The 26,958-nt window shown below is 46.0% G+C and overlaps 1 protein-coding gene across 3 annotated transcripts in view; it reads right to left on the bottom strand.

Moving 5' to 3' along the window:
* LOC148029348 (Cation efflux family protein) overlaps positions 1–26,958 on the bottom strand; it is a 146,686-nt gene that overhangs the window by 64,121 nt on the left and 55,607 nt on the right. For 2 of the 3 annotated variants that reach the window (XM_087688126.1, XM_087688127.1), the window contains one exon: positions 11,014–11,119. The exons of the other annotated variant lie outside the window; for it this stretch is intronic. In XM_087688126.1, coding sequence (XP_087544252.1) covers positions 11,014–11,119 — 106 coding nt within the window. The remainder of the gene's footprint in view (positions 1–11,013; positions 11,120–26,958) is intronic. 3 annotated transcript variants of the gene reach the window in all.

Below are 26,958 nucleotides of genomic sequence, written 5' to 3'. Positions count from 1 at the left end.
ATTCTCATACAAGACAGTCCACATGGCATGTTGCTTATGGCGAGAACAAATGCCTCGCACATTCCACGTGGATATCTTCATATATCTTCAAAAAAGAAATCAGGAAGAAGGCACCGCTTGCCTCGATTTAACCTTGTCTACTAGAATGTCAAGGACACCTTCATTCAGAAAATCAGCTAACACTGCAAAAGAATTCTGACGGCCCGCTTTAGAGGTAGATGGAATATCCACTGTCTTGGGAGTGGAACAGGGATAACGACAATCCCAGGGTGTAATCACATTACCTCTATTATCAAACGCCAACTTAACAGGTGGGCCCTTTTGACCATCTGTATATACTTTCCTCGTAGACTGATTACGGGGAGCAGAAGGAACCATGTTACGTGCAGCATGCTGTAAAGAGACCATTTCATTCCTACGTATATACGTGCGCACGGAATCCTGTGAAACATTAGGCCCAGAATCTTCCAGGCCAGCATCCAACTTTTTACCTTTTTTGGGACGTGCCTCTAGCCAATCATTGCTACGGGAATCCAAACCCAAGATCTGTAGAATCCAAACCCAGGATCTGTAGAATCCAAACCCAGGATCTGTTGTTTACCTTTATACAAAATATTAGGTGGCTGGATGGCCTCCTGTGACAGGGCATCAAGCACCATGTCCTCCATAGGCAGCACAACATGCGTATCATCTAAAGACGGTTGCCTCTCTGGGCATTCGGCCATAAAATGCCCCAATTTTCCACACGAAAAGCAGTGTCCGGCAAAGTTACCCCATTTCAAGCGAAAGTGCAAAGGATGCATGCCAGAGCAATTAAGGCGAAGCCACGCAGGCCTTTTCCTGGCAATGTCCCATAACATACACAAACGGTTTCGATTCATGGCCCCTAGGCTTGGGGAAACCAGCACCGTTCCCACAACGGCCATGGCATCCTTTAACAATGGCCAATAGACAACCGGATAATTTTCCACTTCAACCCACACCGGGCATTCACATTGAAGCTGGCGCTGAAAGTCTACCATAGGGCGCCATGGCACAACATGGACCAAGCGGCGATCAAAGAACAATGGCAGTTTGGATAGGAGCTCCATCCGATGCTTCTCCGATTTCATCAGCACCTCATAGAAGCCTCGGGGCCCAACAAAGATCTCCTCAACACACTCCCCTCATAGTAAATGGTGCAGCCACTGGCGAATATGGGAAAGCACTGGGATCCTGTCAGTGAAGAAGAATATAACCACACGGTCATAAAACACCGAAAAAGAGCGCAAGATAGTTTTCGGGTCCACCATGGCTTCCAGAACTTCTTCAGTTCTCGAGTCAGAAAAAGCTTCATGATTATGCTCGACATAATCGCCAAGCGGAGCATTGGCAAACTCCAGCAAGTGCTACCAATCAATCTCCTGTGACTCCACCGAATCAGAGGCAACCTGCGCATAGGAACGTTCCTGATGACCCATTGTCTCTTTGGAAGTATGCTTGGAGCGTTTGCCCGCAGGCAAAAGGTCAGAACCAGGAGACATCTCCTCTGTGCAAGGAACCATATCATCCTCCGGTTCCTTTGTATCAGAATCCGGACCAAGGGCTACCACCGTCTGGTCGATAAAAACCATATCCAGCCCAGCCATGCTTCTGTCCTCTTTCTCTGTTTCTCACTCTCTTGCTCTCTCACTAGCTCTGTGTGTGTGTGTGTGTGTGTGTGTGTGTGTGTGTGTGTGTGTGTGTGTACAAGAGCAGATCAGCCCTCTGATCTGCGCAGGGTTGCAGTCACGTGCTGCCAGGTTAGGGCTCCATGTCTCTGTCGCGGCCCAGCAAGATGCATAGGGTAGGCACCCGTGGGCAGACACTGTACAAATGACTGACAGGGCAGCAAATGAAAGGCGTTCAGTCTTCAGGCTTCGACGGGGCAGTTTAACAGGGCGCTACATGCTGACGCAGAGGAAACGACCACAGGTGGATCAGGCAAGCAGCCGTCAGGCAAGCAGGATCAGGCGGGCACAGGCGAACACGGGCGGATTAGGCAGGCAATCTCCAGGCGTCGACGGTGCGCTCTAACAAGGCGCGCAGGTCTAGGCGACGGCAGGGGTGGGGCGCGCAGGTCGAGGCGACAGCAGGGGCCAGACGGGCGCACAGTCTCTTTCCGCCATCGTAAATTCCTTCTCTCTCTCTCTCTCTCTCTCTCTCTTTTTTTTTCGTAAAAGGTAATTGTATTAATTACGAAAAAAATACAAGACTACTTGATTACAAGATACATGACGACAGTCTACGTCATCATGTGAAGAGGTTCTAAGTGCTACAAGTTACAACGTCATGGCAAAGATGCAGAGGAAATTGCCCTATGCCAGGGGCGTAAGTCCTCCCTAGAGAGCAAATCAGAATGCCGGAGAAGATCCAACTGCCAATACAAGAGGCCTTTAAGCCTAGCAATATGCCGCTGAATATTATAGGCGGAGTCAAAAAGAAAAGCATTCCGAACGGTCCAGTTATGCCAGCAGCCCCAATATCGAAGAAAATGATACACGAGCTTCATATGTGGCTGTGCAGGAGCGGGGTATTTGGGCTGACCGAAAACCCAATCAAAGGGGCGCAGGGTGGAACCAACCACTCCCTGCCAGACAGCCGACATAAATAACCAGACTTTCTTTGCGATGGGGCAAGAAATAAATCGGTGGCGGGCAGATTCCACAGCAGTGGTGCAAAAGAAACAGTGGCCATTGGAGATTCGTCGCTTGGAGAGAGCCGAAGCAAGCGGAAGACCACCAACCATCATTCGCCAAAGAAAAACTTTACATTTGAAGGGTGTCTTGTTCAACCAGCCCGCCATGACAGTTTCCCTCCACCATGACCGGGATTTACGTAATCCCCATAAAGCATTCACTTTGGTGACGAGCCATTGATGATCTTTAATCAGAATATGATACACTTGGTTAGCAGAGGCTTTGCTTAAAGTCAGCCGGCCTTGTATCTCTCTCTCTCTCTCTCTCTCTCTCTCTCTCTCTCTCTCTCTCTCTCTCTCTCTCTCTCTCTCTCTCTGCTTTTCTTCACAGAATGAGTCTCTAGTAGCCCTAAATAGCCCTTGCATGGGCAGTTTTGCCAAGTAGCAACCTTCTTAATCCATTTTCCAACTAGTTTCAGCCATTTAATTAATTTTCAAATTAAGAACTTTTGAAAATTAATTCAACTCTTTTGACCTTGCCCAAAATTAGATATATCCATCCACCAATTAATTGGCTAGGCCATTTGTAATCCCAAGTGGTCCCAGACCTTGATTGACCTATGGGCAAGTATTAAATTAATTAATTAATGCCTAGTCCCTAGTGTCACCATTGATACTTGTGAGCCAATTAATTATCCTACGACCAAGCTGACACCACCATTACCTAGTTGACATAACTTGTTACAACTTTTGCCTTTGACACACGTTTCCTCAAGGTCCTTAGCCTTTTACCATGAAATACTAGCTTATACATCACGTGTATCACATCTGCATCTCAACATTGCACATTTTGATTATTGAATTAATCAAATGTTAATCTAGCATAAGCAAAGCATCCAAAAATTTCACATTCCCATGACACCACCATTCTAGTTGGGGAGTGTAAGGTCTTCCTTCATCATCCATTGGGTCTATTTACATGGTAAACTGCTATCTTGGAGATTCTCGACTAGCGTCGCAGCCCTCTCCCGAGGTTGAGATTCGGGCTTGCCTACGCCAATTGGTCATCACATGTACCCTCTCTCGAGATCCACTACTGACATGTTCCATGTACGAGATGATTGATTTTCCTTCAGCCATTTTGGCTAAGGGGTGTCATGTCTACCTTCATCATTAACTTCATTTTGTATCATGATTCTCAACAACACACGAAGATCAACATCAAATCCTTCGACATCAACATCCATGGTTGTGAGGGGGTTCCTACCCTTCATTCATACCTACAAGTTTTAGCATTGTCTTTGACATCAGCCTCCCTTGCCTATTGTAATTGCCCTTTGCATTGCAAGATCATCAACATGTTTTTAAAAGGACGCTTGAGGAAGTGAACAATTTGCCCACGATGGACATTGTTCAAGTGGCACCTACTGCATCTACATTCTCTTCATGTTGTATTCATCTACACATTTCATTGTGCAAAGGACCTCTGAGCAGATTCTAAGTTGTTTGCAACGGTGGTTCTTCTACCACCTTACTACTGCACCCCCATACTTCACCATTTTCCTTTGTCATCGACACCTATAAGTGATCCGGATAGCTTGTCTATTTTGTGATGTCGTGGATCTAACCATCCCTTTTATTCTCCCCTAGGGGCACAGATTATTCAATAGGATAAAAAGTATGATTTAAAACCCTTCCAAAAAAAAGGGAACAAAAAGCTCAACATGGTTTCATCCGCCATTGCAAGTCATAGTAGGCCACTGGGCAACTAACAAGCATCCTTTGTCCAATGCCTTGGCCTCCCTAGGGTGATCACTTGCACTCTCTTGGTAAGATAACCATTGCCTCTATAGTCTTAGTAGGCCACAAGGCAACCAATGTGCAAACTTTGTCCAATGCTCTGGCTACTTTGGGGTGGGACGCCTTGGGGTAAAATAGTCTTGAGCTTCTCTTACAATCCCATTCTATTTTCAATTTTGGGCCTAAGTGGAGGTGTTGAGCTAAAAAATGCATTATAAACTAATTAGCCCTTGAAACAACCCCAAAACATGTAAATTACCCAATGTCTCATTAAACAATGTGCCGTCCTAGAGTGTCTATCTCCCATAAGCCAAACACTACTTTGGCATGATCCATTCCATTATAAATAGACAGGCTTCCTACCATTCAATCTCATCCCTTGTTTTGCAAGTTTTAGCCATCAACTCTCCCTCAACTAGCTATCCAGCCCATAGCGACTACTGCCACATCATCACTAGCCCCTCGTGCCTTGTCCACTTTGGATGTCTTGCTGTCCAGCCACTTCCAGTGCATGCTACGCTTGTGTTTACTCCAATGTAGGCCCAATCAGCATCATCTTCACCTTCCTCTATTGTCACCCAGCTTCTTGTAGTCTTTGGTGATCAGAGGCCATCATCATCCTCAAGTGGCTACATTGCTACGTTTACCAGTTCGATGTCCAGACACTTCTAGTGCATGCTGCAGCTTTTGTTTACTCCAATGCAGGCCCAATCAGCATCATCTTCACCTTCCTCTATCGCCACCCAGCTTCCAATAGTCTTCGGTGATCACATGCTACCATCATCCTCAAGTGGCCACATTGCTACATTTACCTGTTCCAGCCCAAGAGATTGCTACATATTCGGTTTCCAGCCTGCTGCCCTTCCACTTTCAGGCTCATCTCAGCTCCAACAAGTGGTTACAGAACTCTAGATTTGTTTCTAGTGGACATCCACATCCACATCTCCCTCAGCAGACTCCCATGAGAGCTATCAGTTGTTGGACAGCTCTCCCCTTCAGCATCTTGTGCACTCTTTCCTTCATGTACAGAATTCATTCATTCACTACATTGTTATCTTTCTTCTCCGTTTTTGTTTTGCATTTTGCATTTTGTTTGAGTTCTCTATATTTTGGTCATGCTCATACACTCAATGTTTTCTTTTGTGAACCCTACCATATCTCCATAGGCTCACATGTTAGAACCCAAGAGGGATGAAGTGCAGTGGATTATTTGAAGGGGTCACCCTTGTTGCTACCTAATATAAGTGATCTTACTTCTCCACAAGGCCTATTGTTGTAGGGTGGATGATATGCATATTTGAGTTCCACAATGGCAGGTGGCTGACCTCCCTTACTGCTCAAAGAAAACACCCTAGATACCAATTTCTACAAGAGAACTACTCATGTATACAAGTGTGAAGTATATGATGGATTGTTCACTATGGGTTCACACTACAATCTCGGATGATAGCAAAATATTGGAGGGAGGACTTTTGCATGCATCAATGGCACATGTCTTCACTCATAATATGGTTTCTTCCACCCCTCCATGCAGTACTGCTCCATAAAGCAGTCGGTATGATGCTTAGCATCCTGAGACATGGCACAATTGCAGCTACTAGGGCTGTTAGACATAGGGAAGCTCAATCAATCTTTTGATGCCTAGTGCGGAGAAAGAAATGGGTATATATTAGCTAAACTAGAGGCAGAAATATACCAACTGTTCTCGGGGCAAGACAAAACGAGGGGATGGAAGATGTTTGAGGAGAGACAAACAAGTACCACAATGATAACACCATGAGCATGGTACACCTACACAAAGAATCTACAAGATGCACAAGGACAGCCCACTATGTCTCCCCCACAAGGGCCTTGCTTGCCAGCCTTGTAGTTTGTTTTACCATAGGATGGTGGGAAATACAATCGACAGACTACAGCATTGGAAGCCACAAGATCATGATGAACTACTTGAAGAGTAACTTATTCAATGCATATGAGAACCTTGCTCCTTTTCTAATGCATTTTTAATGGAACCATGTGTGAGGGTTTTCAAGATGTTGGATAGAGTACACCATTGTACCATCATGGTGTGAGAGAGAGCCAGACAGTGAAGATGGCCCGAGACCTCAACACGGAGTTACAAGAGAAAATCATGCTAAGGTGGGACTAGGAGACTACCTCTGGATCTAAAGAAGCCAAAGAGAGAGCCGAAACATACTTGAAGTAGATGCGGGCTGAAAGAGTCCAAGAACTAAAGAATGGAGTGAAGCCAAACCAAAGAAGAACCAAAGAGCCAAGAGAAGCATAAACAGGTAAAAGAAGAAGAAATATGGTCGGATAAAGATGAAGATGAAGACAAGGGTGAAAAGGAGCTCAAACCGGATCTTGGAACACCTCGTCCCCGACAAGAAGAAGCAGATGGTTACTACCCCGACTACAACCCGGAAGATTACTACCCAAACCCTGAAGAGTAATACTTCGACAACGAATACCCCCTGAAGGAGATGGATACCGCTATCCTGAAGATGTTCCCATCGACTACCACCCAAATGAAGAATACCTCTACACCGACTACCCCTATCCCGAAGAATGACAACCTTAAGGAGTTCAAGAAGAAGAAGAAATGATGGAATATTATGTGAAGGGAGAAGGATGGAAAGTGGATGTGAGTTCAAAGGTAGAAAATACTATGATGGAGTTAGGATACAAAAAAGAAGATGAAGCAAGGTGGACATGTCAGAAGGATGAACCATTGCACCCACAAGTTGCAGCCCAGTTGAATGAAGAACCGGTGTTAGAAAAAGAGAAGGGGGAGGATGCGCTCGATCTTGATCTTGGAACACCTCCACCCATTGAGATTGAGGGTGAGGCAGGTCGGCGCCCTCTTGTGAGGCACGGGATGCCTTTGACGATGAAGAAGATGAAGAAGTAGATGAAGAGATAGAGTTAGAAGATGAGAATAGAAGGGCGAAAGCACCTGGGGTAGGGCATCTGCTACATGGAGCCAACACTTCTACTATAGATGATGATATAGGTGAAGGAACAGAAGAAGAGGGGAAGGATGAGCTCATCCCAGATCTTGGAACACCTCGACCCTGACAACCCCAACAAGAATCAACCAAACCCTCACAGTTCAATGATGATAGGCTAGGAAAAGCACTGAAGAAGAGAAACATGCAAATATGGGAGGAGATAGAAGAAGATGATAGGAAAGAAGAAGAAAATGATTTCTTAGATGGAGCCATAGAGAAGATCAAGGAAAGAAGAGAATCGTGCTATTTTCCTTGGGGACTCGGATCTCTTGGCCAAGGAAAAGAGGCCATAGAGAAGATCAAGGAAAAGATGAGGCAAACAAACCAAGAGACCCAAGGCCCAAGGCGATAGCATGAAGAAAGGGAGGACCGACACAAGGAGCAACTCAATGGACTGCCTCCCTTAAAGCGTAGCACAACATGGTGACAACCGCGCCACCACGCCTTGACCCTAACAACGCAACAACTTGGAATCGCGTCTATAAAGCTTGGCATGCAAATCCATAAGTGCCAAGCCAACCTCAAGTTAGGACTATGAAGCCTCCACTCCTCAAATGTAATTGAGTCAAGGGTGGACTCGAATGCAAAACAATAAAAGAACTAAATCTAGAGGGATAGACCCTAGCCAGCATGATAGGATAAGCTATGTTAAGACCCCCAAGTCGTAGTGCGGCAGACACTAACCAACCTGATAGAAAAGGCTGCGTTAAGACCTCGCTAATGAGTCAGTACTAGATCGCCAAACACTTACTAGCTTGATAGCATAAGCTATGTTAAGACCCTAGAATAAGTCAAGACCACCCTTAGATTGCTAAGGACAGCAATTCATTAAGTGGGGATGAGTGTAAGGGTATGGGCTTTGTAGCTATACATGGCGTTGGAGCCAGAAACACCTATATAAGGAGTAGTAGTGACTCTGAACTCAGCTTGTTTTCCACTCTACGTGTGATTCCCTATACTCAGTGGTGAACCCTCACCTGTGCGACGTCACTAGGGTGTAGTCTTGAGATGTGTCTCAATGTTGTATCTTTCAATATCATGAATACAAAGATTCCTTATTCATATATCTTATGTGCCATTCCGCTGTGCCTTTTTGTGCCTCATGACAGGTTATGACTTGAAGTCTCGTGAAGGTCTGTAACAAGGGGGGGGGGGGGGGGGGGGGGGGGGGGTATGTGTATATCTGCGGCTCACATTGATTAGACCTACAAATTTTCATTGTGAGATGCAATACCTTCCAGGTTGGACATTGTGATGCATTTAGGCTACTCCATGATGCCAGATATGTATGACATGCATAGAAAATTTATAGAGCTTATCCAACCACTTTCCAGCTTCTAAACCCATTACTTTCTTTGTTTAATTTACTCTCTCCTCTCAAACTGGTTCCTTCAATTGCCTTCCTAAACTATCCTCATATCTCTCACAAACCAATGCCTTCCAAGAAAGAAAGTAGAGCACTACTCAATCCTCCCACATTTACTTTCATCTCTCAAACTGGTTCCTTCAATTGCCATCCTAAACTAGTTGGAGAGCTTTCACAAACCAATGCCTTCCAAGGAGGAAGGTAGACCACTATTCAATCCTCCCAAACAATCACGGTTGTAGAGCAAACAATGTGTGTATGGTATTCCATCGGTCCCAACAACGAGACAGAATGTTGAGACTCCACATAACCTCAAAAACACGGCATGAATGAAGTGTTTTTAGAGTTACCACACACTTGCAAGTCATTGACCCCTCATGTAGATGCTGCTATATTGATCTCAAACAGCCCATTTGGGGAGCAAGACCACTTTTACACGGCAGGGCTAGAGATCTAGATGAATGCCTCCGAGCATTTGTTTTTTATTCTAAGAGGAGGCTTTTAGGAGGAGAGAGCCTTCTAGAGAGCTAGAGGACAGCTAGAGCATCATATTGTGTCACATCCTATCAAAGCTAACTTGGAGGGTCATCTAATAGCTTTTAAGAGGAGAGAGAGCCTTCTAGAGAGCTAGAGGACAGCTAGAGCATCATATTGTGTCCCATCCTATCAAAGCTAACTTGATGGGTCATCTAATAGCTTGAAAACATGAAACTTCTTTCATACAATATACTCAATTGATTTCTCATCAATGTCAAGGCTGAGGACTTGTATGCATTTCTGCATCTTATCGCTTGAAAATTTCAATATGACATTACCATCAGTCTAATGTATATCCTTTGGACTAGGCCACCTTGCAAGAACGAAGTCTTTTGTTTGGGAATGTATGCAAGGCCAGTGTTTACCATTCAGCCAGACTTGGATACAATGTACCTGAGGACTCCTCAAGCACTTGCATTGTCTGCCATCCACTAGCACGTATTCCACTAGAACTAAGATGGGCAAGGACATGTAGCTTTACAGATCAGGGATAATATACCTGATGCTTCAATGCATTGAAGAGGGAAAGTGTAAGCATAAGGGAGTCCAAAAGGGTAAAGATGTTTCTATCAAATACTATTCTCGAGCAAGTACAAAGAAGGAAGCATGTACGATAACTTTGCATCAAAGTTGGCAGCCATTATTACAACCCAAGCTAGGTATGGTAGATGCATTAAGGCTGAAACACAACTAGAATAATAGAAAGACAGTGAGCAAGGCAAGCTGAGGTTGCCATTGTCTGTGTTTATGGGGTGGCACAGACAATGGTAATGGCATGAGGCATGACCGTGACAAGACAAGTTGCACAAACTTGCAACATGAGTTGCAGCACAGCTGTTACAGGGCTTCTAATGCACAGAAAACTATGCCAACTGCTAGGAGCTGGCAAAATCCAAAGATGGTAAGAGCAAAAGGGACATGGGGTGTCTGTGTGTGTGTGTGCACACACACACACAAAAAAAGACATAACAGGACAGATTTACCACAGCCTTTCCTGCGTCAAAGCCGTACACTAGTGTCTATGAGCTCAGTAGTCAAATGCACAATAACTTATTGGCTATATGTGCATATACATATATGTCTATACACACACACATACACACAAAAAAGGAACATCATAGGACAGATTTACCACAGCCTTTCCTGTGTCAAAGCTGTACAGTAGTGTCTATAAGCTCAGTAGTCAAATGCACAATACCTTATTGGCTATATGTACATATACATATATATCTAAACACACACACGCACGCACACAAACCCATCATAGGACAAATTTACCCGCAACCTTTCTTGTGTCAAAGCTGTACGGTATTGATAGACACAAATAAAAGACATCATAGGAAAATTTTGCCTGCAACCTTTCTTGTGTCAAAGCTGTACAGTGTCTATGAGCTCAATAGATAAAAGAGCGATAACTTATTGCCTACTTGTTAGAAAGTTCAATATGCATATTTATGAAAAGGCTTTCCATGAAAAAGCACGAACAAAAGTTAATTAAACTCACTTGTTTAATGAAATAACCATGCATTGAAAATACTCTGAAGTTGAATATGTAACATCATCTAGATTAAGAAGCTGAAAAGGCTTCAACAGTGTATAGGACTATGAAATAAAAGAAAGGGCAAACAGAAGATATACTATACCAATGTGTATGCAAACTTCCTCTAACAAAGGGTGCTCATCTTGAAGGCCCTGACGCACAGCTTCTCCTATTCTGTGAGCTGCACTAACACTGAGCCATGGATCTACCTACAAGTAATGGCACTGCTTATGGAGAACATCTTTGAAGATAAGAGAAGAAGAGTCACTAGATATGGAAAACCCTGACAGTCGTACCATATCAAAAAACCACAAACAAAAGAACCAAAGATGAATGTTTCATTTTTATGCTATAAATCATAAGTGTATCAATAATTATCAATTCTTTTCAGAGAAAAATGAACCTGTTAATAAATCCCCTCCAAACAAAGTATCCCACAGCAAAGTACAAAAATAGTCCTGTAAGAGCTTGCAAAACGAAAAATATATGACAAAGAGGAAGTCTATTTATGAGACCTGAGTGAATAACCAATCACAAGGTCTATAGTGTCAAACCATGTCTGGCTGATAATGAAAGAAAGTGTCAGAATCATAGGTCCTAATGAAAGCATCTCTACTTCTCCTCATAGTCTCCAAACAACCTTGTATCCTCTCCCTTCTCTCACAAAGAGTGTGGACAATCTCTGCTCAAATCCTCGAGAGCTTCTTTTGCAATGGACATGTCAAATAAATCTATAGTATGATTTCAACTTGCAGTCCAAATATACCATGCAATGATGCTAGCTATTAGTTCCCAGCTGTGATAGTGCCCTTTAGTCCAGACTAACTAAAGAATCTGGGGTGGCAATCTTGCTCAAGTTTTGGGCCCAAATTAGATTGGCATGATTACCCTGTATATCATCATATCCACAGTCCAGACCTCCATCCGTGACCCACTCAACCATCCCCCATGTCACAGTCATAGACTCTGTTGTGACTTGAAACACCATCCCAAGGGCTCTCCTCCATACATCATAAGCCCTCAAGCAATCCCATATGCAATGTCTATGTATGTCCTCTAACTCCACACATCTCATCATACAAAGGGTGAAATATTTCTCAATCTAAAGATATCCGTCAATATCATCCCTGTAAGTTAGACAGGAAAGGCTATGCCTATGCAATTCACAATTGGCATCACTCTTAATCTTGCTCATCTCAATCTTCTCTTCAATCTAGTGGTGTTGTTAAAGAAGGGGCCATCCCTGAGCTACTTTGAAAAGAGATCTCGATAAACCCCCCTCCCCCCAATTGTATTCTTTAAAGGGGCCTCCTCCTATATGCCCAATACCTCCAACCATCCCTCATGCATGTCACAGGATCCTATCACAATGAGCCATAACCTAACCGCTGTCCAGACCATCCTATGGACTCTAACTATATCTAAAACCTTTCTTGAGTTTGCCATCCTCATCTATCAAAAGGTAACACTCTCTCCACTGATAGCCACCACTATGAGAAGAATGTCTCCTTTGGTTAAGGGCCCAATCCATGCATACAAGGTATCTAGCAAACAAAGGCTCTCAAGAGGGGGACCCTTCTCAGAGAGATGGAAGCTCAAACCAAATGTTATAACTCAGTAAAAACAAAGATCTTCTATCCTTTTGGTCAGCACCTTTGAATCTAGAACAGTATGTTAAGAGTTCACCACCAATGAGTGTTCACAAGTTTTATGGGGGACCCAATGCACACTTGCACTTTGACGACCTATTCAGCATCTTACAGAAGCTCAGTGACAAGTGTGAAGATACGCTAGGGTTTCCAAAGAAAACACTGGCAGTATACAAACAAGACTACAACACAGTGAACTCAAACAAGAAAGCAAAATGCAAAAAGAAGGAAGAACTTAATGAATGAATGCAGTAATGAAATGAATGATGAAGAAGATACACATGTGGGTGCTCAACGAGCATACCTGTCCAAAACCCACCAACTCTTGTGGGAATGCACGGGAGGGAGAATGCTAGAGTGTGTCATCCTCTGTGTATGATGAAAATGATGTCAAGGAGCAAGTGGCAGCCAAAGAGCAGCAGCCTGGAGAATGTCTAATAGTAGACAACTTCCACATATGATCAGGATGTTGTTAGACAGCAGACTTGAATCAAAACTGCAATCTTCAAACGCTTGAAGATGAATAGCAACAATCAAAGAAGTTATCGAGAAGGCTGCAAACTAGAAGACCTCTAGAAGGCAGCGATATTAGCAGCAGGCAGCAACACTTGTGGCAGAACATTAAGCTGGGTGGCAGCAGTGGATAGTTGGGTGGCACCTTGGAGAGCTGGGGGCAGCAGCTTCGAAAGCTCAAGGAGAGTGTGAAGGTGGCTCCTTCTTCTCTCTATGTTCACTTTCCTCTTTCCCTTGCGCACTCTCATAGGATATACATCCTAGGCTAGGTGCAACTTGATGGAGAAGACGGTAGCCACCTCTCCATACTAGCCAAGGTACCTCGCATGACCAAAGGCAATGCTTTGGAGTTTCCAAGCGTTGTTGTGGACAATGCTTGCAGACTCCATCCTATTGCATTGGGACCAACCAACTCCCTATTGTGAGGCTTCCATGTGCAAGAAGCCAAATGAAATAAGACACTTTTCTTGGCCTCTAGCTATTCCATTTGCGATTCAAGGTCCTTTGTGTGCATCACCACCAAATCGCCGACATTGTACAATTTCATCAACATTTGCACAAGAAATTTGGGGCTTCTACTGAAAATCAACTCTAATTCATGCTCAAATCTCAAGATTAATCCCCAATATTGATACTTGTCTGTATCTAATTTTGAATTTCTACAATTTCTCAAAATTTAGGTAGAAAATATTGGGGCTTTTCGCTCTAATGGCTTCAAAGGCATACTACAAGAGGTGATACAGCATTAAATTGTTGTTCTGATCAGTTCGGGCACAGAAATCAAGGCATTGACAACCGTTATTTTGGCTACACATAGTGATTCAATATTTGATATTTTTGGTACAGCAAATGTGCTTGTTGCATTGGATCCCAGAGAGGATTTTGTTCATTTTACAACTCTTCCATATTGGAAGCTTTAGTTACAGCTTCCATTTAAATTTTATTTAGCAATGGCGGGGAATAACAATGATGTTCTTGGCAACCTCACCAAGGAGCACAAAATTGTCAGATGGGAGAGGATCGAGGTGCAGCTGAAGTGCAATAGACAGTGTGAGAGTGAGAGACAGAGTTGAGCACGATACCCAATGCAATAGTACTAAAATAGAGTGTTAGCTGAAAGTACAAATGATAACCCTTATACCTTAGGGTTATAAGGGGCTGTTCACACCCGAACACAGTAAGTGCCCGTAAGTGTGCACCACAAGCACATACAAAATAGTACACATAATCTGGGGGAAAAAACCTCTCCTACCGAGAGTAAAAAGTGCCCCAGTGTCCTAGTGATCACCCGCACACTCCCATATGAGCGTAGGCGTAAGTAAGGCGTGTGAGATACCCAACAAACCCCCCTGGAGTGAAGAGTGATCAAGTGTACAAGGATCATCCGCCACCAAAGGGCGTCAAATTCAAAGCATCGCGAAATGCTTCAAATTTGTCTCGTGGAAGAGCTTTGGTGAAGATGTCTGCCACATTGCTGGTGGTAGGACAGTAGACAAGGCTGATATCACCTGCATGTAGCCTCTCTCTGACAAAGTGGTAGTGAATCTCTATGTGTTTCGTGCGAGCATGAAACACAGGGTTCCGTGCCACTGCAATGGCACTCTGACTGTCAGTATATAAAGGAGTAGGCTCCGTAACAGATACATCCAAATCAGCAAGTAAGCGTCTAAGCCATACGCACTCAACTGCAGTAGTGAAGGCTGCCTTGTACTCAGCTTCACATGACGACGTGGCAACAGTGGATTGTTTCTTGCTAAGCCAAGAAATGCATGACGAGCCAAGAAAGAAACAATTGCCACTAGTGGAGTGACGAGTATCAAAATCACCAGCCCAATCAGAGTCACTGTAAGCATGTAACTGCAGTGGTCCCCCCTTGGCATAAAGCAATCCAAGAGCTCTAGTACCCTGCAAGTAACGAAACACACGCTTCACAGCTTGCCAATGCGACATACGAGGCTGATGCATGTACCTGCTCAAAACTGAAACGGCAAACTGTATGTCTGGCCGAGTGTGGCATAGATAGATGAGACATCCCACTGCTGGAGCATAAGTATGGATATCAAACAAATCACTGTCATCATGTAATGACAGTTTGAGCCCAGGTTCCATGGGTGTACAAACTGGCTTGCAATCCTGTAAGCCAAACTTCTCAAGAAGTTGCCCAATGTACCTTGACTGACATAATCCAATGCCTCTAGCATCATGTACAAACTGGATGCCCAAGTAATAGTGCAAAATACCCAAGTCAGACATGTCAAAAGTTTGCTGTAAATTATTTTTGAATGCTGAAATCTGATCAGCATGTGTTCCAGTGAGCAAAAGGTCATCTACATATAGACACAAAATCAGCATGGATCCCCCCTCTTTATGTACATAAAGGGTAGACTCAGATGGGCTGTTTACAAACCCCTGACTAAGCAAGAAAGCATCTATCTTTGCGTACCAAGCTCGTGGAGCTTGTTTCAAACCATATAGAGCTTTTTTCAGCTTGCATACTAAATTTTCTGAGCCTTCAACTGCAAAACCAATGGGCTGCTGTACATACACTTCTTCCTGAAGTTCCCCATGTAAGAATGCAGTCTTTATATCCAGCTGATGCACTTTCCAACCAAAATGTGCAGCCAAGGCAATCATAGACCGAATGGTCGTCATACGGGAGGTAGGAGCAAAGGTCTCCTCATAGTCAATGCCCTTTTTCTGTGCGTAGCCTTTAGCTACCAGCCGTGCCTTGTACTTATCTATGGATCCATCTGCATTCCTTTTCAATTTGTAGACCCATTTCGTACCAATGGCACGCTTGCCAACTGGCAAAGACACCAAATCCCAAGTATGATTCTTATGAATAGAATCCAATTCAGCTTGCATGGCTGCCATCCAATGCACACTATGTCGTGCATCCTCAAAACATTCAGGCTCCTCATTATCATGAGTACATGCTGCCATAACAAACTCCATGGAATGTGCTGAATCATGCAGTCGAGTTTGCCTTCGAGTACGACCAGCCAAGGGTGTTTCCAAATGACTATCTCTCATAGTCTGCGTGTACCATCTAGGCACCTGTCTTGCTTCCTGACTGTGTACAAGTTCCTGCTGAATTTCAGTTTCAGCAATGTGCTGATTTACTGCATGTTCCATAGGAGCAGCTGGCTGAACATTAGGTTCATTTGCTGAAGTACCAGCTGAATCACCAAATGTGATGGGCAGCAGCCCTTCAAAGACATCACGGGCAGCCTGATATGTATCAAAACCAGCCAAGGATAATTCTGATTTTTCATCAAATACAACATCCCTGCTGACAAAAACCTTCTTGGTCACGGGATCATAGAGTCTGTAGCCTTTGCTTTCGCTGCTATATCCCATAAAGATGCATTTTACAGCCTTGTTGTCCAACTTCTTTCGAAGTACCTGTGGAATATGGGCATATGCAAGACACCCAAAAGTACGGAAGTGGCCAACAGAAGGTTTGCGGCTGTGCCAAGCCTCAAAAGGTGTGACGGTTTTCAAGGCCTTGGTAGGGCATCTGTTCAAAATGTGGCAAGCGCACATGACGGCTTCCATCCAAAAACTATGAGGCAAACTCTTTGCCTTCAGCATACATCTGGCCATCTCCATGAGTGACCGATTTTTCCTCTCTGCTACCCCATTCTGCTGTGGAGTATATGCAGTAGTGTACTGATGGATAATGCCCTTCTGCTGCAAATAAGAATTCAGCATAGAGGACATGTATTCCCCCCCTCGGTCCGAACGGAGAGTCTTAATCTTGCAACCAGACTGAGTTTCCACAAGTGCACTGAAAGCCAAAAATGCATCATACACTTCTGACTTCTTTTTCAAGCAGTAGACCCAGCAAAAACGTGTAAAGTCATCAATAAATGTTACAAAATAGTAACAACCACCCAATGACTGTGTCTGCATGGGCCCACAAACATCCGAATGCACAAGCTGCAGTCTGGCTGTTGTTCTAAAAGCAACATCACGGGGAAAAGAGAAACGATGCATTTTCCCCAAAATGCAACCCTCGCATAAATGCTCAGGAGGTCTCTCCAAGAGAGGTAATCCATCCAACATCTGAGTACGCTGTAATAGCATCAAGCTGCCATAGTTTACATGCCCCAAACGAGCATGCCATAACTCTGCCTCTAACATAGCAGGAGTAAGAGTGGATGTCAAATATGCAGACTGATCTACCGAAAGAGCATCCAACTCATATAACCCATGACACAGAGAACCTGTCAAGACCAATGTCATGTGTTCCTTGTCACGGACCATGCAACGGTCATCATCAAAGGTGACCTGCAAACCACAACGTGCCATAGAAGAAATGGAAAGCAGATTCTTCTTAATGCCAGGCACATACAAAGCATCCTGTCGGCGGAGAATAGAGCCATCAATGGCTGTAAGCTGAATCTCCCCAATACCACGAACAGGGTATGATGCATTATTAGCACACTGAACAGACTTCCCAACGGGAGGTGCACCAAGAGAAGCAAACAAATCTCTACGAGATGTGATATGCCGTGAAGCACCACTGTCAAAGAACCAAGTGTCAGCATCTTCTGTAGAGCTAAATGCTCTATCAGCCCAAGAGACATCATAACTGCAAGTGTAAAAACAATAGTCCCTGGCTGCAACAAAGGAAGCGGACTCGCTAGCAGTGGAAGGAGCTGCAGAAACAGACATCCCTGACTCCTTCTTCTCTTTGGCGATGCGCTTCCTGCACTCAGTGATATAGTGGCCAGGCTTCTTGCAGTAATGGCATTTTCCTTTCTTGGCTTGCGTGCCCCCCTGTTTCTGACTTGTCTGTGAAGTGTTACTACTACCAGAACTCTGCGAAGCATTTTTCCCTTGGCTGTTTTTACCCTTCTGCCTTGACATAAAAGCCTGCTCAGAGGCTATACCATCCACACCACTGTTCCGTCTAGTTTGCTCCTCCTCTAGAAGCAAACTGACAAGCTGAATGAAAGTGATGGGCTCTTTCGAAATCCTCATAGTGAGGTTCAAGGCAGTATGAAAAGCCAAGTAAGAGGGAGGCAGTGAATTCAATGTCGTAGAAATCAGCTGCGCATCTGAGTAGTACTCATCCACATTCATGAGTTGCTCCCGCAAGTCCTGAATTTTGTTGAGATGATCCTGCATAGAATCACCCTCATTCATCTTTAGAGTCTCTAGCTCTTTCTTCAAGAAAGAGATGCGAGTCTCATTCTTTCCTGCAAACATCTGCTCCAATGTCAACCAAGCTTCTTGTGAAGAAGCTGCTGAACGAATATGAGGAATGATAGAACGCTGAACTGCCAATGCAATCAGCGACATAGCCTGTGCATCCCGTGTATCCCAAGCTTTCTGAGCTGCAGTTCTTGGGGGAAGTGGCTGAGCGGGCTGAGGTGGAGGGGGCTGAGGTTGCCCTCTTGCACGTCCTCCTGGAGGAGGAGTAGCGGGAGCCACAACTCCCGGTCGTGCTTCCTCTCCACTGACATAATCCCACAAATTTTTGGCCACTAATACATTCTTCATCATGAAAGACCAAAGGGAATAATTGTTCCCATCCAATCGGTCTTCCTTGGACACATAGGTGAATACATCTCCTCCCTGATTTGCCATTATTTCCCAAAAGGCAATAGAGCAATGTCAATGCAGTACGGGCTGGAAATCTGCAAATTTCCAGAAATTGCAGCAAACACAAGTCTGCAATTAATGTGCAAAGGGTACTCTGTCAAAAAAAAACTGTCACTGATGCACGCTTCCCAAGGTGCAATTAGTGCTCAGCAGCACTAAAACATCAAAAGCCCCAAAATTTTCTGCCCAAAATTTCTGTCACAAATGTCTGTTACAAAAGCCCCAAAATGTGCATTCAATGTGTCACAGACTGACACAGCACGTTTCCCAATGCTGAAAACTGAACCTGCTGTTCAGCACGTTTCCCAATGCTGAACCTGAACCTGTTGCACGAACTCCTGTGTAAAAGAAAAGTGCAGAATGTTACCTCTGCGTGTTGACGACGGGCACGATTCCCGAGGTAATGACTGCTGGGTACAGTCGGACTGACGCACAGGTACAAGGTACAGGATGGCGCGTCAGGACACAGGCGGCACGTCAGGGCATGGCGGGACAGGGCGTCAGCTGGCAAGGACGTGACAGGGCGGCGTCAGGAGGCGGCGTCAGGTGGCGCGTTAGGTGGCAACGGCGTCTGCAAGTACATGAGGCGCGTCAGGTGGAGCTTCTCGCAGACAGGGCGGCGCTGGTCACGAACTGGCACACGCAAGAGCAGGGCTCGTGACAGACAAGGCGGCTTCAGTTCCAGGTCCAGGCGGCGCAGGCAGCTGGTGGCGCTGTCTGACGAGCTAGCGCTAGGGCACAGAGGCGCCAATCTGGCGGGGCTCCTGGCGGCGCTGCTACAGGAAGGAGATGGGCTGACTGACGAGTCTGCGCAGGGCAAACAGATGCAGGCCCAAACCTGAGCTGACTAGCGACGGCGGCTGAGTCCTCGGGAGCTGTGCAGAATCCTCGGGAGTTGTGCAGAGCTGCTGACTAGCTCTGATACCAAATGTCAAATGGGAGAGGATCGAGGTGCAGCTGAAGTGCAGTAGACAGTGTGAGAGTGAGAGACAGAGTTGAGCACGATACCCAATGCAATAGTACTAAAATAGAGTGTTAGCTGAAAGTACAAATGATAACCCTTATACCTTAGGGTTATAAGGGGCTGTTCACACCCGAACACAGTAAGTGCCCGTAAGTGTGCACCACAAGCACATACAAAATAGTACACATAATCTGGGGGAAAAAACCTCTCCTACCGAGAGTAAAAAGTGCCCCAGTGTCCTAGTGATCACCCGCACACTCCCATATGAGCGTAGGCGTAAGTAAGGCGTGTGAGATACCCAACAAAAATTGGATGGTACAAATTAATTCCCTTGGAGTTTCATCTCCTTGAGGCCAAGAATCTCTTAGATTATGTCAAAGGTGATGAAATTCAACCCACAACAATTGCTCCTAGCACCCCTCTTCCTGTGCAAGGGAGAGGTAGAGAACAACCTACTATACCCCATTGTTGTTACACTTGACCAAAAGAGATGGGATTCTCGCAATGCATAAGATTTGTCTTTGATAGCCCAATCAATGAAAAGAGCTATCATACGTCACATCCGGTCTTGCAAAACCTCTAATGCAGCTTGGGTTGTCTTGGAGCAGATGTTTGCAGCTAGGAATGAGGCCCACATCTCTTTCTTGCAAAGAAACTTGGCCAATGCTCACAGGAATAAGGGTGATCATATGACAAATCAATTGCATACATTCAACATTTATGCAAGCAGCTACTCAACATTGAGAAGGTGATTGAAGATGGTGAGATGGTGAACATCACCTTGAACCTTCTTCCACAATTACCTTGGTTTCCACACTTAATTGAATTTGTCATTGAGGTGGGCAGCTGAACCTCTTATATTCATGGGATTGACTGGCCTCTTGCTTCAAGAGGAGCAGACTTGGAAGAATATGGCCCCACATTTTCGTGATTCAGCCATGCTTTCTAGGTATACATGCAACTTTGATTAAAGCAGATGTTTGCAGCCAGCAATCAAGTCCACATCTCTTTCTAGCGAAAAGAGTTGGCCAATGCTCACATGAACGAGGGTGATGTTATGACACATCACATCACAAACATTCAGGATTTGCATGAGCAATGGCTCAACATTGACGAGGTAACTGAAGATGATGAGATGGTGAATATCACCTTGAATTTTCTTGCAGAGTCCTACCTTGGTTTCCATACTTAGTAGAATTTATCATTGAGAGCAGCACACCCTCTTATATTCCTAGGGTTAACTAACGCCCCACATTCACATTATTCAGCCATGTTTTCTAGGTACACATGCAGCTCGGTTATTTTAGAGCAGATGTTTGTACCATGCAGCTCGGTTATTTTAGAGCAGATGTTTGTACCCATGAATCAAGTTTGCATCTCTTTCTAGTGAAGAAAGTTGGCCAATGCTCACATCAATCACACCACATGCATTCAGGATTTGTGTGAGCAGTTGCTCAACATTGAGGAGGTGATTGAAGATGCTGAGATGGTGAATATCACCTTGAACTCTCTTCTAAAGTCCTACCTCAGTTTCCACACTTACTAGAATTTATCATTGATAGTAGCATACCCTCTTATTCCTGGGGTGGACTGGCCCTATGTTCAAGTGATTCAACCATGGCCCTATGTTCAAGTGATTCAACCATGCTTTCTAGGTACAACGGCAAAGTAAAAGAAAAGTAAAATGCAAATCAGCCCAAAGTTGATGTTGTCCAACCTTCAAACAAGGACACTAATGATGGAGATAAGTCATAGAAAAAGGAGGAAATGCCACTATTCCAAAACCCAACTTATTACATTGAAGAATGCTAAAAATGGCTTGCAAAAGAAGAGAAAGAACCTTAGTATGGCTTTCCAAGAGGCATCAGCCTTGCATGACCAATACTAATGTTTCAACCAACCTCGCTGAGGAGGACTATGCTTTTCTTACATGCAATTATGATATCGATGGGTCAGCCTTTAATGCAAGAGACTTGGCATACTCCGTATTTTGATAGTGATGCATCATCATATCACTTCTAGGAAGTGTTTATTTTCTTCTTTCCATTCATCCCCTTTTGGTAAGAAGTATATTGTATCAATAGCACTTCTCATGCGGCTTGTGATATTAATAAGGTGTTGATCACAGCAGAATAGCACAAATTTCCAACTTTTGGATGTTTTGTATATGCTAACTACCAAGAACTTGCTTTTAGTGTCTACTTTCAATGGACGTGATTTCAGGTTATCTTTGAGGATGGCAAATGCATTGTACATGACAAAGAGCACAATTATACATTGAAGCTTCTAGCATTTTGTACAAAAGTCTCTTTTTTTTGGATGATTATATGAAGAGAAGAAAAAGGACCTAGAATGGCTGCCTAAGAGACATCCGCCACTCATAGGACCAATGATGATATTTCAGCCAACCTCGTTGAGTGGGGGATTGGAATTCACCATCCAAACCTACGGCAAAGCGCACTTGCATGCCTCATAGTTTCTCCTCCTCATCAACGGCTTCCACACTGAATAGATGCCTATTCAGTCAGTCACAGGTTTCCCCATGAGCTTGCACCTTGCATCATGGAATGCGAACACTCTCCACTATAGTGGGGCACGTGGTTCTAGAAAGTTGATTGTTCGGCAAGAGCTACAGCCTGCCCTTGCCGGACGGATCGACATCCTACTTCTACAAGAGCACAAGCTCACACCCACCCAGGCCCAGCGGGTAGGAAAGGTACTCCCAGGCAGCTCCCACACTTACTGGGAGCACGCCATAGGTGCCCACGGCAGGAGTGGAGGCGTATGCACCTCTATCGGCCCAAGTCTCATTGCCTGTGTACGAGATCACAGGACGATAGTGGCAAGGAGGGTTTTATGGATCAAACTCGACATTGGGGACTCGTGCTTGGGAGTCCTCAATGTCTATGCCCCTACGGAGGTTAGGGCACGCAACAGGTTCTGGGTGGAGATCGTGGAGGGACTCCCAGAGGTGGACTCCTGGATCTTTGGAGGAGACTTCAACAACCTGGAGGCCTTGGAGGACCAACAGGGCAGAGGCAGAGGCATGGCCGGGGAGGAGCAAGAGGCATGGGAGGTATTTCTACTAGCAGTAGGTGCACGCGATGCCGGGAGAGACCCTCCCTTCCACAGGAGGGAGAGGTCGCTCGACTTCTCTTAGGGATACAGACGGCTAGGTGAGTCCTACTAGAGTGGTTGGACAGATTTTATGTGGGAGAGTGGGAGGCTCTTGTGGAGGCCAAATCGGGCAGTTGGCAAGAACCATGTTGTCCGATCACTGTCCGGTTCTCCTAACACTAGACCCCCCAGCATCTGCCCTAGACACATGATCCTGTCAGATCCCTAACTCAATCTATAGGAGGGAGGAGGTGACGAGACAGATAGAGCAACTTTGGACTAGGGAATGAGGCAAGAGGGATCGGATCGCAGAGGAGGTTGCAGAGGTCCTAGCCGAATCGAGCAGAATCTGCCAAGAGGCAGCCATACAGGCCAAGCAGCAGAGCTCGGAAGAGGAAAGAGCACTCCGGCGGGACCTTGCAGCCACGCAGATATTATTACAGGAGGCACCAGGGGATCCCAACCTCCACGCACAGGAGGTGCGAGCGTGAGCAGCCATTGTGAGCCTAGAGGAAAGGCGCCCAAAGTTTTCTTTCCGCACCTCAGCAGCTTTCTAGGCACGGAAGGGGGATACTATGTGGAGGGAGTTTTTCCAGGTGCACCAGCCTCGCACCTCAAGAGGGCAGATACGCAGTCTCAGAGATCAGTATGGGAGGACTCACTCTAGCCCAGACAAGGTGATGGAGATTGCCACTGACTACTACGGTCGCCTTTTCCAGCAAGAGACAGCCTCAGCTAGAGGACAACGATGTAGGCAACAGGTCTGGGATCACATCCCGTCCCTCGTCACAGAGGAGATGGGACGCTCCCTCCTAGCCCCCTCCACCAAAAGAAACTAGAAGAGGCTTTCCATACACAGGACGAGCAAAAATGCCCGGGAGGATGGCCTCTCCAAGAGAGGCCTTCTTTATTACCTACTGGGAAGTGGTGAAGGACCCCCTACTGATGGTCTTTTAGGAGATTTTCACTTCAGGACAAATGCCAGGGAGCCTTTCGGCAGGCCTTATCAGTCTTCTCCCCAAAGGGGGAGATCGATTGGAGCTTTCCCAGTGGAGACCGATCACCTTATTGTCAGTGGCCTATAAGGCATTGGCAAAGATGATTGGTAGGCGACTACGTCCCGTGCTGCCAGACATCATCCATGACACACAGATAGGCTTTGTCCAGGATAGGAGCATCCTGGACAATGTATTTACCTTCCTTGAGGCGACAGAGTGGGCTCAGCACAGTGGGCAGAGACTAGCCGTACTTCTCTTGGATTTCGAGAAAGCTTATAATAGGGTGGACTAGGATTTCCTAGAGGGCACCATGGTGAGGTTGGGTTTTCCACAGGCTTGGATTCGCGGGGTCTCCGCACTTTACAGATCAGCCACCAACAAGGTTCTCATAGGTGGTAGGCGTGGGGAGGAGTTTCGGCTGGAGAGATCGGTCCGGTAGGGCTATCCCCTAGCCCCGTACCTGTTCCTACTCTTTGCAGAGGCGATGTCTCACTTCCTCGGGTCCCATGTGAGCGGTTTATGCAGCCTCCGGCTTCCAGTGAGAGAGGAGACTGAGTTGCTAGACTCAGAGTATGCAGGCGATATAGCCCTCTACATAGAGGACGATGAGTTGATGTTGGAGAGAGTGAGGCTGGCTCTTGAGGTGTTCTCTTCAGTAGCGGGAGGGAAAATCAACTAGCGAAAGTCGGTTGGTTTTCTTACAGACCCGGACTCTAGCACAAAGTGGGGCATCCACCTTGGATTTAGATGGGTGAGCAGAGGGCAGACCACCCGGTACCTAGGATTCCAGGTGGGACTCGACATCACTCCCGCCCAATAGTTTCTTCCAGTCCTCGATTCTATTCGAAGGAAGTTGACCTACTAGAGCACGGCACATCTCTCACTAGCCGGCCGAGCCTTGGTGGTTAACCAAGGCCTCCTAGCGACGGCGTGGTACATCGCCTCGTGTTGGTGTTTCTCCTCGTCTTGCATAGTGCAGCTTCGTCGTCTTGTGAGGAACTTCCTTTGGTCCAGGTCTGATGGCTCCAGGGATTCCCGGGCCAAGGTGGCGTGGGCAACCATCATACGGCATCAGTCAGAGGGAGAGCTTGGGATCATAGACCCAGAGTTTCAGAGTATGGCCCTCTTGGGCAAGCTAGTTGTACACGGCCTCACACCAAGAGGGTAGACCTAGAAGGTCCTACTGCAGGAGGGTCCTCTGAATTGTAGACCAAGGCTTGGCGGTGAGTGGAGGCCATCCCTGAGATGGATCTTCACGTCAGCCCAGATCACCCCCCTAGATCACCTTTCCTACGCAGCTTACTCCACGTGTGGCAGGGCCTCCGTAAGACCCTAATCCAGAGCCCCCCAGGCTACCAGGAGGAGATAGACCGTCAGCCAGTGATCTGGAACCCCCAGGTCAAAGATCGAGAAGGGGCACAGATTGGCGAGCGCCCCCACATCCAATGGGCTGGTTGGTAGGCCGGCCCGGCTCATACCATCAGGACATGGTAGGAGGTGTACACGATGGTGGACGAGGAGGTGTTGTAGCGAGTATCAAGCTGCCAGAGAGAAGTGAAGTTGAGGCGAAGGGAGATAGACGCAACAATACCTCTGGAGTGGCTTGCTCCCCCGATATGAGTGCCGATAGAGCCCAGGGAGGTATGGGCCGCTAGGTTCTCACCAACAGGCATCCCCCTACAGGTGGCAGGTAGAGTGGGCGGCGCCCCACAGGGGACTTTCTTCACTGTTCAGGAGGGGGGCGTCTGGCCCTTGACAGAGGGCAGCAAGATGAGGGATTAGTTGCCCTTTCGTGGAGGAGGATTCGGGTGGTGGGCCTTCAAGGGAAGACATGGCGACTAGACCCCTATGTTTTTCGAAAGGAACTCGGGGAGTGGCGCGTTTGGATTTGGGAGGGCAAACCACTTGATGAGCTGGAGTAGGATCCAGGAGAGTGGCTATGGCCGGCCACGGCAGTCGCCAAGAAGCCACCGAGGTTCCCGGAATACATTGCCAGGATTGCCAGACACGTACTGATGCAAGAGGACATGGATTGGGCGCCGTCACCTAGCAAGCACTGGGTGGAGCACAACATCATGCAGCCGTTCCAACGGACCTTCTAGCGCCGCCTTGCAGTGGGAAGTTGGCTTGCCCAAATGCAGAAGGACAAAGGTTGTAAGCGTTGCACACAACAGCCTCTGGAAACCCCAAAGCACTACCTTTGGTCATGTGAGGAGGCACAGCTCGTATGGAGAGGAGCATGCCGCATCCTTCGCCGTATAGCACCCAACCTTGGATATATCTCATAAGGAGCTTTTTATTGGCAGGTAGTCAGCCAGGGCCAACACCTTTTGTATGAGACTGGGATACAGAACACGATATTCATCATCAAGGTAGGGTCATGCGCAGTGGTCGGCTTGGAGGCTCTACCCATCCGTCAGGTACCAAAGCCCACAACAGACCGCTCCGAGATATGAGAGATCATAGGGAGTCTTATTGGATGGCATATCTGGAAGGCACAGTGTCAGGAGACTTTCAGCGAAGAGAGACTTTCAACACAAGCACTCCCTCCGCGGCCATTGGGATCAGGTACAGGGCGAGTCCAGGGCGAGTCAGGAACTCTGTAGTCGTTTCATGCATACATGGGGTGGTCACGACCTATTTTTTGTGATGTAGGCAGGCAGCCCCAGATGGCGATACACCACCCCTCCATGGCTTCTTGTCCCCATCCCCCCCAGACCGCCTTGAGAGGCTTGTATTCATGATGTATTGACTTTGCATCAGCTCCAACTAGTCAATTGAGCATGAGCACTCCGTTGTAATCAGTTTTTTTTAGTAATATAATCAGCCACATTTTATCAGAAAAAAAAAAGGTCTTTGCCTACTTTGGATGCTCCACCTCCCCAAGTATGCAGACCCGTGCTCTTGGAGATCATCTTTATCAAGATATGAGTATTTTTGGGAAGCCAATCTGTTCTTATTATTGGTCATCACTGGAGTAGAATCCCCACTCCATATTTTTTGCAAGCACAATCAACCTAGGAAAATTGTCATAAATGAGAGTTGATTGCTAATATTACTTCTTGGTACATTTGAATCGCAAGGTACAACTATGTTATAGATCTTCAAGATGTCTCCACTGCAGAAACTATTTTGAGGATTTGGACAAAGATCATCGATACTCTCCTGTGGTAGATGGGAAGGCTACAAGATGG

Source organism: Lygodium microphyllum, chromosome 11, assembly GCF_053477565.2.
Source record: "Lygodium microphyllum isolate KBCC chromosome 11, Lygodium_microphyllum_v1.1.10, whole genome shotgun sequence".
NCBI lineage: Eukaryota > Viridiplantae > Streptophyta > Polypodiopsida > Schizaeales > Lygodiaceae > Lygodium > Lygodium microphyllum.
This window is presented reverse-complemented; position numbering and strand designations above follow the sequence as displayed.